The 15510-nt window shown below is 41.5% G+C and overlaps 1 protein-coding gene across 10 annotated transcripts in view; it reads right to left on the reverse strand.

Annotated features, from left to right (window-relative positions):
• The window catches only part of SGCD (sarcoglycan delta), a 317210-nt gene that overhangs the window by 38361 nt on the left and 263339 nt on the right, over nucleotides 1-15510 (reverse strand). For all 10 annotated transcript variants that reach the window (XM_090151014.1, XM_090151008.1, XM_090151009.1 and 7 more), the window contains 2 exons: nucleotides 14125-14244; nucleotides 367-439 (listed from right to left, as the gene is read on the reverse strand). In XM_090151014.1, the coding sequence (XP_090007140.1) occupies nucleotides 367-439; nucleotides 14125-14244 (193 nt within the window). The remainder of the gene's footprint in view (nucleotides 1-366; nucleotides 440-14124; nucleotides 14245-15510) is intronic.

Here is a 15510-nt window from a genome sequence, read left to right on the forward strand (position 1 = left end):
CAGAGAGGGTTTGCATTTCTGCAAGACAGACAACGCTGGAGAGCATTATCATTGTGCTGTTACACCCTGTGACTCAGCACAGACTCCAGTACCTCCCTGCACACCCAGGAGAAAGATTTCTCTCTTTCTTTCCAAGGGCTGAGCCCAAAATAAGCAGAGTGTGTTACACAGGAGAAATGGTGCTCTCATCACCCACAGTTGCCTTTAGCTCTGTCATATTAGACATAAACATGGAAGATTCCTCTCTTCCATGGCATCCCCTTGGTGATGCCATCCAAAGCAAAGCCCCAAGTTCCTGTGCAAAAGCAGAAATGATGCCCAGCAAGGCACCACTGAGTTACCGTTAAACCATATTCCAAAGTTTACCTTAGTTCCTTGAAGGGGTCTGCCCTGACATTGGGAGTTTCTATAGATTTAGGGAACACTGTGCCTTCTGCTCCTGAAATCACAAAACAAAACAGAAGACAAATTGTAAACATTATAAGCTGTTATCAGGGGAGTGATTGTCAAATCATACCTAGGTGCAATTTTAACCTGACCCCATTTCCCCATTGCCTGACCCCATTACTCCCTCACACACACCCCTTCTGTCCCCAGGAAAAGCTAAATCCTTATCATCTGAAATTGGTTGTCTCAATTACAATTGGGATTTGCCTGTAAACTGCATTTTAGGTTTTAAAATTTGTGTCCTGAATATGGGAAGTGTTTGCTGACCCAGCTGATGCAGGGAGGTTGGAACAGATACCTCATTAATAACAAATGCAGCTACATCTCTCACTAATGAACCTGGATGCATGTCATGAAATTATTTCTTTTGCTGGGCTCTGACAGATACTCAAAGGAAAACCAAATTTTGGCTCAATTACTGCAGGCATCTCTTAGGTCAGGCTGTGCTCTTGCCATTTCTGCATCAGGTCCATGAATGAGCCATGCTGTGTCTCTTTAGAAAAATGTGCTCTTCAAATTTCAGTTCTAGGCCAAAGACAGCCCGTAACATAAGCCCTTCCATTGTCTAATTGTTCTAATTTTAAAACGTGCATCTAATCAGAACTGTTCTCACTTCTGCTTCCAGCCACTAAATATTCTTATGCATGCCAACCAATGGACGCTGCATGAACACAAATCTTCACTTTTCTCCTGTAGATATTTAGAGAGGATGACCCAACCACCTCAACTTTTTCTTCAGTTCTCCAAAACGTTATGGCTTTCTGTATCATTCACTGTGAACACGAATCATTCATCTTTTCCACACTTCTTACTGCTCTTTTCTGAACCCATTCCCCTTCTAAAACATTCTGCTTGAGACCTCAGCACTGGACACAGCAGTCCCCAGGGGGTGTCACTAACACTCCATACTGCATTATGCCACTTACTGCTCTCATTGAAACATTCAGTGCTAGCAAATCTGTGAATGATATAGTCTTACCCATGGCAGTGAACAAGAAATTCATGTTTCTGTTGTCTAGAACATAGCTGCCTACCAGGGAACAAGTTTGACCTACATTCCTACATCTAGACCTGCAGCCTTACATGCATTTGCACTGTGACCAACTAGCCGTTCATTATCCGCGTTCCTCCCAGCAATTTCAGTGTCTGCATGCAATTTGTACCAGTGGCATTTTTTTAATGTCCTTATTTTTTTTCTTTGATAAAGCTTCTGATGCCAGCTACAGACCTTGATGGGATTATTTAGATATGTTTGAGATTGTTTTTAATACGTCCTATTAAAATTGTTACCTATGAGCACATTGGAAGACGATGCAAAATGTGAACACAACACCTTTTTGTAACTACTGTTATAAGGGAGAAACACTCATGGCTTTGATGTGAGTTCAACTGTCTTTGCACTGAAATAGATTAATGAAGCCATCCCAATGAGTTAACAGAAAAAAAAGGAATGAAAATAATCACTCTCAATGTCTATAAAACAAACAAACAAAAAAACAACTCCTTTTTAACCTAGAGAAAAACAAAGTAATCTCAAAGATGACAAAAGCAGTCTAAAGTCTGAAGCTTTATACTTGGGAATTGAAATTGATCCCATGGCCCAATACAGATATTTAGCTCTTAAGTTAACTATAAGCCTTCATCGTTACAAGTTGTCAGAAGCAGCTGCAGCTTGCCAACCATGAAGGTTATTATTATCTGATCTGTCCTCTCTCAACAGTTTCCAAACAATTTAAGACTCTGCTTATCCACACAATTGCCTTGGTTATTAGCTTTCCAATGAAACTTATCAAAAGATGTAGCCTGCACATATTGCATAATAAAACAATGATTTTTGAGGTGAGGAAGATGAGGAAGTGCTGTGGGATGGGTACAGAGAGATATTCTTTCACTCTCCCTACTCACATCGCTCAACAGGTGACTTTGTTTATGCCAGTAGTTTTCATTCATTTTTAGACACTAAGTGTAAGACCTGCAAGTAACCAGAACATCTGCAGGATAAGGAGAACTGGCATACTTCTAATGACCTGGAATGTTCCAGTCTTTCATTCTCTCTTTGAACATAGAAAGCAACTCTGGAAACTAAGCCAGTGGAGACTCCAATGCAGTTATTTCAGGAAGACTGAAAATAAAAAAGCCTGCCCTTCCTTTCACCCATCCCCTGCTTCTCCTTTCCTTTCACACAGTCCTAAAACCCTCTTCTTCTGTGTTCATCATTCCCAAATCCATGGAAGTGTCCCCTATGCACTGGGAACAGAAATGAGACTTCCAAACCTTATTAGCTTCACTCCTTCAATACGAATTATAAATGAATGCCACCTGCCTTGACAGCATCAATTCTTATTATTCCCTCTTAAGCACAGGAGATCTCCCACAGGGCTGCCTGTCCCTGTCACCGTGTAGGACAGCAGCCCCAAGGGATGCTGAGGAGCCAGGGCTACACCGTTCCTCCCTCGGCTCTGGCTGTCATCAGCTGAGGGTCTCTGAGGGCAGGCTGTCATCCAGCCACTGGAGAGACACCGGTAAATGTTTCTCACCTCTCTTTTTCAACCTCATCATGATTTTACCTGTCCCCTGTTCTCTACCAGGGGGCCCACAGTTGGACTAAATGCTCTGGAGAAGTCCATCCTTTGTTTCACCTTGCTGCCCGATGATTTCACTGGATGCTCATTCTGCCCTGGACTGTGAGAAATAGTAAATAACCATTCTCCATTCTTTTCTGTGCTACCTGAAATATTATATATTTGGAAATGTGCCCAATTCCACCACTTTTCTCTTTTCCATGAAAAGCCTTGGTCTCTGCCTAGGGGATCAGCAGCTCCCCCTGTGCCTCCATACAGCAACAAACATTTGGAGAAGTTCAACTACACTGGACATTTGTGCCAAAGTCTGGCTCTCAACCACTAAAGAAGTCCCCAGCCAGGCAGTGACAGCATCAGCGTTGGACTGTGTTGAAAGTGAAATCTTTAGGATGGAGGAAGTGACCTCATTTAAGATTTTTACTAAAGGCCTTGGCACGAAAAGAAGGAAAGTTTGAGGGAAATATGCTGTTGACACTGAATTAGGCTGTCCTGGCTCTGCAGAGGACTGGGCTGTCATGGTGAAATGAATGAGTAGCCTTAGGGAGTAGAAGAGAGAGGGTGAAATTTAAAAATAGGAATCTAAGGTCATGTGCTTAGAGAGAAATGAGGATTTCTGCTCCACGCTGGATGCTCCCTGAATGGGAACGTCCCATAAAGAGGCCATGGGCTACTCATGATTCATAGCAGCAGGACAGGGCCAAATGAAAGGCAAGCATGTCATTAAACTGAACGAGAAGAGGCAAAACTAACAGAAACATGGGAACAAGAAAAAACTGGCATTATTTTAAGAATAATCAGTGAATCCTTGAATTGAATTTAATGTAGCCTCCAGCTCATCCTCACTTGAGGATAGTGTACAGAGAGAAAACACTGTCTGATTGCAGGAACTGAAAAAGCTTGCCCTACAAAAGAAGGCTAGAAAGACTAGGTTTTTTAGTATAGCAGCACGATGGTGAAGGAAGGATATGAATGCTGTGTATAAACACATTAGGAGGACAAATAACACAAAGGAAAAAGAACTACTGGCTATAGGCCAAAGTTGGCTTGAGAGCAAATAGGTTCCAAATACATTTAGGAAGAAAAAAACAGGTTTTTTCTTTTCTTTTCTTTTCTTTTTTTTCTTTTCTTTTTTTTTTTTTTTTTTTGGGCAACAGAGCAGAGAAAACAGGAACAGCTTTTCTCTTACAGTAGATGGGACAGACAACCTAACAGACTCGACAAACTCATGACTACAAGGTGTGGGAATAGGATTTGCAAGACCAGAAGGTGCTTTACCATCTTGCATTCCCACAGGTTTATTTTCATTACTACCTACCCTAGGAATGCTGGGTTTTGGCAAACAGTACTAATGCACAACTCCAACAATGGAAGTCTTAGCTGCTGCAATCTCCCTTCTCAAGCAAAGATACTCTATTCGTCTTCTCCTTTTGCAAAACATAAAACAAAAGTAAATTAAATTTACTATTGTGTAACACAGCCTCTGCTTCCTGAATTATCCTTTATTAAAACATTTGCTATCCAACATGAAAAATGCATAGTATAAAATTTCCATTTCATTGCCAAGTATTGAAAATATTTTTTGCCCTCTGAGACTTGCTGCTGCTAAGGGCAGCTCACCTGCAAACAGCCAAAGACATTTAGAAGAAAACAATCATATAATTTGTACTTAAACATACTGTATCATACATCCCCAGGCAATAAACTATTCCTTTTCACACTATTATATCAGAGTGACTCCTATTAAAAGCCATACCTACTTGATTCCCTCTTCTGACACTGTCTAATTTACCACCAATAAATGTTCATAAACAGTTTGACTGAAAAATCCATACAGCCATTTCAGCTTTATTTTAAGTTCCATTTAATGTCCCTCAAAAATGATTTCATCAATGTGTTTCCATTAGCTGGTTCTCTGCCCAATAACTTAATTCTACACAATCAGTCAGGAACTTACAAAGCATATGACAGCATCTACCAAAAATGTTCTGAATCACCACGAAGATTCACTCAGTGAATGCTTTCCCCCCCCACCCTCACACATAAACTGAGGGGGAACTTCATGTGAGAACAAAAAACAAGAACCTTAAGCAAGGAAACATTCAGTATTCAATCTCAGTGGTTATTTTTGCTTTTCTTTTTTTTCTTTCCTTCTCTCTTTCCTTCTTTCATTCACTCTTACTTTCTTTCTTTTCCTCTTTGTTTCTTTTTTTTTCTCTTTTAGAATTGAAACGAGGAGCACAGGAGAACAGGTCTGCCAAATAAGACCTTGTAATTTCTTTGGTACTTCAGGTATCTTAGGAGCCAACTGCCACATCCAGGACACAAGCTGAGCTGCGGTTTGCAAGTGAGTTGCTGGAGTTACAACCACCTTCTGGATCTCCTCTTGCCTCTCTCCCCCTTGCTCTTTGCACTTTTGGCAATCACCTTGCTTTATAATGCGAATCCAAAACACAGCATGAAATCAGGCTGTTTTTTTAATCAAGTTTTAGATTGAAACAAAGCAGAAGCATTGTGTTCAGTATCTCTATGTTGGTCTGCCAGTCTCTTGTTGAAGAGGGTCTTCGAAATGTTAGCTCTCTTCATCCCTATTTGGAATTGGCCACTCGATCTCCTGAGCTCTGTAACAAAAGACTGGCAGATTACAAACACACCACCAAGGCAGAGGATGTGGTGTGACCTCGGCAATGGCTGGATGCCAATAACTCTGTAGGAGAGAGAGGAATTACAGAGGCCCCAAGAAAGATGCAAAATCTCAACTGGAACGTGCAACTTTCTTAACCAGCAACAGATCCAGCAAGATGAAAGAGGGAATCAACAGTTTAACTTTCCTAACTGCTTCTTGTTTTTCCTGTGCCCTGCAACAGTGCCTGAGCTGAGTGACTCTGTCCTGCACCATCCCTAGTGCAAAGGTAAGGGTCCATCCTGCTCCCCTGAGACACAACTGAGCTCCAGTCCCTGTGACGAGATCCTGATCATACATTGCTCCCTCTGCACAAAACTGTTGCTCTAAACTTCCACTGCTGTCAGCTGGAACAGGGAGAAGAGCTCAGACACAGCGCAACAACGGGTATTTTTGGACCAGTGATTGATGCTCCTGCTGTCAAGGGTAGGTGGCAATCAGCTGAACAGCACTTGGGGTGAATAGAACACAGAGGGAGAAAAATCAGATTTCCACTCAAGTGGAAATGTACTTGGTTAGCTATTCCCCACTTTCCCATTTTTACTTTTTCTACACAACAGATTATTTTCCCAGTTTGTGCATTCTTTAAATAACAATGCCACATCCACAGTACATTTTAGAGTTGTATACCACTGCTTTATAATGAAATTGGGATCTCAGAGCCATGTGCCAGACTTGGTGGTTAGTTTGGCTTAAATGTATCTTCTCTTTAGAACACTGCCTTAACATAGCACTGTGCAAATGAGGGGAGAAGGAAAAGGATTTGCTTTGATTTTTTTTCTAGCTAAGGTCAACAGACAACGTACAGTGTGCTGATGATCACCAGAACTACTTCTATTTCCACAGTTATCGATCAGGACACATTCAGCAATTTGTACATGAAAATATTCATCTGATGAGGTTCTGTCCTCTGCAGATCTCATTGGGGTAATATGTGACAGTCTCAGAAAGGTGTCTGGGCAAACAGGTATCCAAGAAGTAAATCCAATCCAATACAGGCAGAAATGATTTGCGCCCACTTCTTTTAATTCCTAGCTTTAAAAGCCTTATTCATCCCTAATTTACGTTTTTAAATGGATGAACATAGTAATTGTTGTTGCTCCCCTTGAATCCCATCAAATCTGAAATCAATGAGGTCTATTTCAGGGCCCAACAATAATAGCACGGCTAGATTAACCCACTGTGCTGAACAATAGCCATAAAGCTTTGTTCATATTTCTTTCTACTGTTGGATAAAAATGGTTGATTGCAATGGTCTGTCTGCATACCTTTGTGCCAAAGTGTTGAGTTGTTCAAGGACAATCATGTACACTATCAACAGAGGTGTTTTTAATAAAGATGCAACATAAATTATTTAGAATCTGATAGCAAGTATATTTTCTCTCTTTCACTATCTGTAAGAATATCCCAGGACTTTGGGATTTGGACTTGGCACCAGATATGCACATTGGGAATGAGTCAACCCTTAAGCCTTGGGTCAGGCCAGAAGGGAACTCCTTGTGCATCCAACACCAACAGCTTCATGGGATGGAGGAGAAGCAGTTCTCTGATTCATAGTGCTGAGAAATACATGGATCCTGCTTTTAAGCTAGGCAACGTGCAAACAATAGGATGAGCTGCAAGATGTCAAAGGAGCACACAGGTCTTTACTGATGTGACTGTAGACACACGTTGAACTTGCAGCCTAGCTTCAGTGGTTGAGCCCCTGACAAACATAAAGTGAATAACAGAAAAGAACAGGAGGGCTCGTATCCAAACTGAGAAAAGACATATGAATAAAAATTGCTACAATCTATGCTGGCCTCTGGATATTTCCGTCTCATCTAGTTTTGGGGTCCTTCAATTCTTTTTCTGCAGGTCAACAACAGCAAAATCATCACTGAGCTCCTTTGAAGCTGTTCTTGGCATTCTTGTGTAAATTTGCAAAGAAACTCAGGAGAGCAGAAGTGGGAATACCCAGTGGAAATTTATCAAGGAGAATGTTCTTGTTCTTTTGACTTCAGACAGATCAGGTTGTGAAGGCTGGAGAAGGCACTCAGGAAATAAAACATAAATCTGCCACACTTTTAAATTTGATTTTGGTGTTTGGTGAGTGTACAGTATGTTTCTTTCATAATCCTTGTGACATTTAATCAATATTAATCTGATGGCGGATGATTCTTCTTCCTTAAACAGGATTAAGGAAACACAATCTGAAAACACGTTTCAGCCTGGACTGGAAGCCTATACACTTTACATAAATGCCATCCTTTTTGCCTGGAAGGTACTTTGAAGCAAAAGCAAACAGAAAAAAAAAAACGTATTGGTATTTCTTCCTCCTGACACACATTGTTCTCCCCAACAAAAGACAAGTTTACAATCTGGATAAGTGGGTTTTGAAAAAGAAGGGCAATGTTATTTGAATTCACTGTTAAAAGGAATAGACAACAGTGCCTAAATAGACCTATTGCCCTGAAGGCAGCACAGCGATCAGAAGCATTCAGTCAAGACCAGCACGCTTGTTCAAGCTCTGGTCATTCTAATTTCTTGCCTAATATAATAGGAGACTTTATTTCCACCCCAAACTCTGGGGGAAAAGCAATCCAGTTCAACCACATCCACTTTTTTTTTTTTTTTAATAGATGATTTCTGGATTGTTACACTGTTACTGCTGATTACAGATTAAATCTCTTTTTCATGCCTGCTAGTTTGATATGGCAATAGCATAATTCCTAACTGAGACCAAAAAAGAAGCTTCTTGTTGTTTTAATCGCTGACAGGAAACATTTTTTCCTCCGCTTCTCACTTTTGCTAAACATGGTTTTTTTCCAGCACCACAGATACGCAACGAGAGCAAAGAGATGGGATGAGGCTCCACTGCCATGAATGAAGGCTGCAGACAGAGGAGGCTGCTTCCAGCCCTGCCGGTGCCAGTGCTCAAATCTTTTATCTGCATTTGTCAGCATCTTTCCCCAGTTCTCTCATTGTATTCTCCGTTCCTTTTCTGCAGGACCAATGACTACATGACAGCTTGGCAATTGCTCCAGGACCGTATTAGTACTGCTGCTTAATTACCTATAGAGAGTGAACAGCCAGCGTTCATAACTGCTTCCTGAAGAAGTTCAAACATCTTCAGCAAAAGGTCAAATGCCTGTCCAAGCCTCGTGAGCAGCACGGCTAACATGGTCATGGCACGCTTGTTTCTCTTGCCAGGAGCACAGAAGGGAGCTTGGAGCAACTGCTGCGTCCAGGTGTCTCTGAAGCAGCCTGAGCGAGCAGGAGCTCATTTGCAACTGGAGGAACTGGGAAAGGCTTCTGACACAACACTGATGGTCCAATGTTTGCTTTCAGAAGCACAGCACGGAGCCGCAGCCGTGCTTCGGCTGCACCGAGCCCTCATGGAGTCGGCTGCAAGATGCAACCTCTCAGCTGCTTTTGCACAGGAAAAAGATTGCCGTAAAAAAATATTTATATCTGCTAGAAATGAGTATTGTAGCAACATTTCTTCCTCGAAGAAACTACCTACAGACCTACGGAAAGGATACGTTTTTTCAGGAAAATGTACAAAATCCAGACACAAAGATTGAAGCTTGCCATCTATCTCCAGGCACGGAGTTGCAGCAGACGCGCTGCTGAGGCCAGAAAGCCCTGTTTCCTCTTTGGCTCTGCTCTGATTTCAACACTTGGCTACAACAGTTACTCAGTCTGCCATAAACAAATCAGCAAAATACCATTTTGAAATCATAATGGCTGCTGTAAAGGGCAACTGTGCATGTTCTGACCCATAAATAATCGCTTTGGAAGAAGGGTGCAGGCAGCAAAAATGGGTGGTAATTCCAGGAAGTTGTTATATTTCTAGCTTACACCACGCTCTAAAATGACTGGAACCAGTCAAATGGCTTTGCAGATTATTTTCATGAAATAGAACTACTCTTGAACTCGTTAGAGTTACTCTGCTGTAAATATTGCAGCAAACATAAGCTAGAAAGAATGTGCCACAAAGCTACAAAAATTGTAATATTGAGGAAATGTGAACAGAGTTCTCTAACCAGGCTGGTATTGGAACAGCAGTTCTGCAGGATTTCTCTTTTCCTCCCTTCAAGCTAATTCAAGGCTTTCTATAGATGTTTGCGTATGTGAAGCTTTTGAGACAGCTGGGCAAGTTTGCACAGACAAATCAGTTCACCACACTCATATTAAGTGCTGTTTTACTCCCATTTAAAGCAAAAGTGCTGCAAATGCTTTTTAAAAAAATCCTTCCTTGAGTACTAAAACTCAGCACTAAAAGGTGCAGCTACCGGTTGGTTACTGGAAGGGAGGGCATGAAAGGTGTTGGCAAGGTCTATGGTTCCAAGACCAAGGGCATCTTGTATGCAGCCATGGTATGCAGAGGACTGCAGTGTGTGGGGCGGGTGGGTCACATATCTGTGGAAGAGCTCCTGCAGTCCTTACACTGGGGGACGAAAGGTACCCCACTCAAGTTAGGGTTTTCCACATGACAAAACTGTTATTACTGCATGATTTTACAAGAAAAAAATATAGTGAGAATCACATTTACCGAGCACCCAGCATGGGAATCATTGGGGGAGCAATCCATGCCTTCATCTGTTGGAGGTAAAGGATCTTGTGGTTTTGTCATTGCTCCTACCCTTATCGTAAGGAAGAAAGATAATCTTAAGAATGGTTAAAAAGTGTGGTCGATGTGTAACAAGGCAGCCTGCAGGAAGGCATCTTTGCTGTTTTTAGCTCAGCTCATTGCAATGCATGTGGATTCCCTACGAAGCTTAGCCAAAAAAAGAAGAAAAAAAAAGGTTTATAAATCCATCATAAATATTAAACACCAGAGCATACTGGCAAGTTTCCCTGAAAACAAACTTCAAGAAATAATCTCCAAAAAAGATGTCATGGCCCTTGGGAGAACCGACACTGGCATGCCATCAGATGTTGTCTCATAAGGCTAAATTAAGCATCTGACCAGATTTTAATTTCTGTAAAAACTCGTGCTAATTTAAATTGCTTTAGATTTAATTAAAAATGCTTTTGTATAGAGATAATAATGTAACCCTGTTAATTAGTATCAAGTGGCATCTAGAGGGCATATTTAAAAACTAATCTGGAGAATAAATAGAGCTAATTAACAGTCAGAATAATGCTTTATGATTGTTCTTTGTTTATAAATGCAGTAATATTCAACATGCTTATTAAATTAAATTAGTAATTAATAAATATTAAAGTTAATTTTAATGCTCTTTGGTTAAAGGAGTATTTCTTCTGAACCATTTTTCAATCCATTTGAACATGTTTCAATTCTTATGGGGGGGGAGCTGGGAAGGGGAATCTCTGTATGACAAACCACATAGAAATTCAATTAGAAGCAGCTCATTCACCTCCCATAATGCAGACCGTATGGGTTTATGAGCCCGCAGGGGATACTGACTAAGGCATGAGTTTGTGTCTACTTGTTCCTTGCCAAAGCAGGCACCACCAGGGCTGTCCCAGGGGAAGAGTGGCAGCAGAATCTGCCTTCAAGATCTCAACAGTGCAAGAGCAAACAAAGAGTTGTGGTTCAGGCGGATGAGGGCTGCTCTGAGTTCTATTGTAGTATCATTTAAAAATGATGACGTGCTCAAATTCTGCAGGATGGAGGACTGGAAAAGCAGGTGGTGCTTTTACAGCGATGATGCGTTGCCATCCTCTCTCCTGACAAGAGCTGAGGTGACAGCTGGGCAATCGCATGCACCGATGGATGAGCTTAGAAGAAAAAGGGCAGGCCAGATTTGGAAGAAGATTCAGTTTCCACATGACTTTTTGCAGGCAATCATGAGCTCCTTCTGAGTTCAGCTGGGCCAAGGCAGCTGCTGGGCTTTGAGCAGGGCAACGGGAACTTGTGCTGGTTCTGGAGGAGCTCGTGCAGATGTCATCAGAGCTGACCATGGCTGTAGGGCTCAGAGATGTCCCTGTCCTCAAACAGAAGTTCCCGTTATCTTCCAGTCTCACCTATGATGGCAAATTTGAAGGGATCCACTAAACCAAGAACAATCACTGAAGTAGTCCCACCTGCATCACGCATACAAAGAGAATCAGCTCTGTCTTTCTGTACTGTTTAATGGTTAAAAATCAGAAATAACACCTTCCTGCCTGACCCTCTCCCCAAAAAACCAAACAACAACAACAAACAACAAAACCCAACCAGAAATAAGAGGCACTTTCATTTGGTTATTTGCATCCACATAGTGCAAGTTTTGAAGCCTCATCAAATGCAACATATGTTCTACTTGTATCTGCTTGTTATTCATAATGCTGTATATTCTTCCCTTTTTCAATGCCTTGCTAATGATGAAAAACCCTTTAGCTACTCAGTGCAGAGTCCATTTCAAAAAAACAAAGCTCCTCTTCTGTCATGTAATGCTTCAGCATTACTTTGTAGAACAAACTTTCAGAATCCACTTTGAAGAGCACACAAAGAAAACAGTAATTATTGTTAACAAGATTAAAAGCTAGCCACAGGTCCAATAACTGATGCTCTAACCTCTGCAAGATGACTTTCATGCCAGATTGCAGACACACGCTTCCCTCTGTAACAAGTACGTGTTCAGCCATAACAAGAACAAGACGAGATTATTTACATAGTGTAGATAGGTGTCAGCAGACACGTACTGAGCAGCACCTGAGATCCCAAACACCAGAGAAACGATCAAAGGAATTTGTCTGTGTACTACAAGTTGGACTAGCCTCAAGTGCAGACAAAAGCACTGGAAGAAATATGAACATATGGTATAACACTTCCCAGCATGGCAAACAGCCATGGCAACCACTTTTGGAGATATAATTAGATTGGGGAAGCAAAGCTGGAGAAAAACAAAGCCAACCATGAACTCTGAAAGCATTTCAGCTCAAGGTCATTGAAATATTTGCCATGTAACATCATCTGTGATAGCGTTCCACTTTTTCTTTTCTGATTGCTCTGCAATGCCAAATAAACCCTGAGAAACACAGTTGAAAATAATAAAAATGAAAGTGCACTACAGCGGTTAGTAACACTTCTGATGCTGTTTATTCTGGAGACTAAAACAAGGCAGGAACTCAAAATAACTATCAAAAATAATTGCTGGTTTCTCCAGAGCAGAAAGCAAATAAAAGCAATGTTTTTACAAGTACGTAATCTGGAAAGGGGTACTTGTGACTTGTAAACAAAAGTTTCTGTATTTTTTCAAAGAATCAGTGACATAAATCTTTCTCATTTAAGATCGCTGCTCTTTGAATTCATCTGCCCTGCACAAAGACTGCATGATTTGGGAGCTCAGAAGGGCGCTGTGTGCAGGGGATTTGTGGTACCCGTGGATTGTGACAAACACTCCCCAGCTCTGAAACACCGCATGGATTCGGAAAGTTTTCTCCTGAAAAAGATGCCATTTTTTTCAACCTTTATCCCACAAAGCTCAGCTAACTCAGGTACACCTAATGACTAAATCGGCCCACTGTGTACCAACAGTGACTTGCAATTTGAAAGAGCTACAGCTGCCCCTTCTAGAAACAGGAAACCATCTGGAACAGCGCAACACCAAACAGCGAAAAAATAAAGGTTGGATATGAAATCTCATTCATGATGCCCAGACTCTGCCTCATTTTAAGCTCCTTTCTATATACGTAGGGTTCAGTGCAGGGGAATTGGACTAGGTGATCCTCAAAGGGCCATCCCAACTCAAATGATTCTCTGATTAACTAACAATACACCATCTAATACGGAGTAAATAACAATAATTAAAAATACCACATGTCATTCTAAGCTCCTTCATTGATCCTTCTGTTTTCAGGAACTTACAAGAGAAGTAAGGAGGCTGTAGCACTGATAGCACAGGTTTCTCCTCCCATGCAGGGGACATTTAAGCATATCCCTGAGCATAGCTGGAGATGGCTCAGAGATGAACAACATGGCTAAGAAAAACTTAAGCAATATAAAGGCCAGCAAAGTATTCAGAGAATGCATACAGGATCTTAATTCATATTGACTTTTCTGCTGCAGGTCTCCTCCTCAGTGTTTGCTTTAGGATGAAGGAGAAGCTGCTGATGAGCAGGAGATTAAAAATACAAAACATCCCCTCTTCACAGCGAGATTGGTTGCAGCCATGGAAGCATTGGTACAGTGAACCCACACTGTCCCAGACCCAAGAGATAAAGTCATCTACTTTCCAAAGCTGGTCTTAAGGTTGTTTTAGTGGTTCCAAAAGGGGAAATAACATATTGTGCAAGTTAAGAAACTCCTCAGATAGGAACTCCTGACCATTATGTGTCTGGGAAAGATTCAAAGCAGTAAAGACAGTGAACCGCTTGTATCCAATAGAAGCCTTCCACAAGTGTGAAGGAAAGACAGGCAAAACTATTCCAAAATTTGAAGAGGTATATATTAAAAAAGTGGTGTAGTGAGTAAACTCTTACCTAAAACTCTCAATCTCTCTGCTCCGACTACCACTTCGTTGTCATCCGCAGAAAACAGCAATTTTCCAGAGAGGGTTTTCACCTCAAATTTTTGGCTGTGTGCTTCCACTGCTTGGGGACCTAGAGAGAAGAGACTTAGTATAAGCTTTGAGTGAAAGTGGAAGAAAACCACATAGCAGTCTCCATACATTTAACAACTCCATTTGCTGAGATGACTCTAATAGCTCTGCAGACACAACCTGCATTTGATGCAACAAACAGCAATGCCTGTGCTTTACAGAGGGTGACCACTCCATAGGAAAGGGCACCCAAATAACCCTCAACTATTTCTACTTATGATGTTGTTTAATGCTTATGTATGTCCTTAAATTGCCATTAAGCTTGGCGTAACTGGTAAATTTCTATCAAAAGACAGAATCACAAATAACAGTGATTGCACACAGCTACACTTGGAGAGCAGTGGTTCACCTTGCTTGGATTGGTGCTGCACTGTAACAGATTCTTGCTTTTGTGCCTGCTAAATACGATACTGCTGTCATGCAGAGTCCAATGAAAAAAAAAACCAAGCACAACACAAAACACAAAGAAACAGCCAGAAGCAAGACTACAACAGAGCTTTGCTTTAAACCTGCAGTTTAAGCTTAGTCCCACCTCCCCAGGATAGTCAACCCTGGGACCGTTGCCCTCCTGGTCCAGCAGAAGAATGAGCCATGAAGGGAAAGGAACTGAGCCATGCCTAGGCTGAAATGAACAGCATGGTGTCCCGCATCTCAGAAAGTTTTTAGATGAGTAAAACTTTCCTTCTGAGCTCTTATTTTAATTTCACTGCTTCTCCTGCAGGCTGCTGCACAGTGCAGTGCTGAGAGCCTCTAGGCAAAGTGTGCTGTTGTGGAACCTGATAAACATCAGCTGCCCAAACAGCAATTCTGTGCAGATCTGTGGCTCAAACACTACAAAGAACAGACCCTCTGTTACCTGATCTCAGCTAAGCTTCACACAAATTGCCATCTTAAAGCCCCACACAGCCCAGAACAAATCCCAGCCTCCCAGCCACATGTTACTGTGCAAGAAAGTGACTGGACTTAGCTTTACTCCTGCCTCCTTCCTGCTGAGTCTCATTTCTCCAAAGTGAGTACTTTCTTAAAGGCAGTTTCTAACCCCACCTGTACCCAGTATTTGCCCGTATTAGCATCACAGCACACAGACTCATATGCACCATTTGGACTACAGAAAAGTGAGACCCTTGTATATCTGCTTCTGCAGAAACACTTGAAGCCATCCTGAGAAAATAAAATACTTTTGAGTTTTAAATTTGATTTATATCTCACTAATTAATTGCTTCCATATTCATCAATGCAGCACATGCTATGTGGGATCACATCTTCC

The sequence above is a fragment of the Phasianus colchicus genome, chromosome 15 (genome assembly GCF_987193195.1).
Source record: "Phasianus colchicus chromosome 15, bPhaCol1.hap1.1, whole genome shotgun sequence".
Lineage (NCBI taxonomy): Eukaryota > Metazoa > Chordata > Aves > Galliformes > Phasianidae > Phasianus > Phasianus colchicus.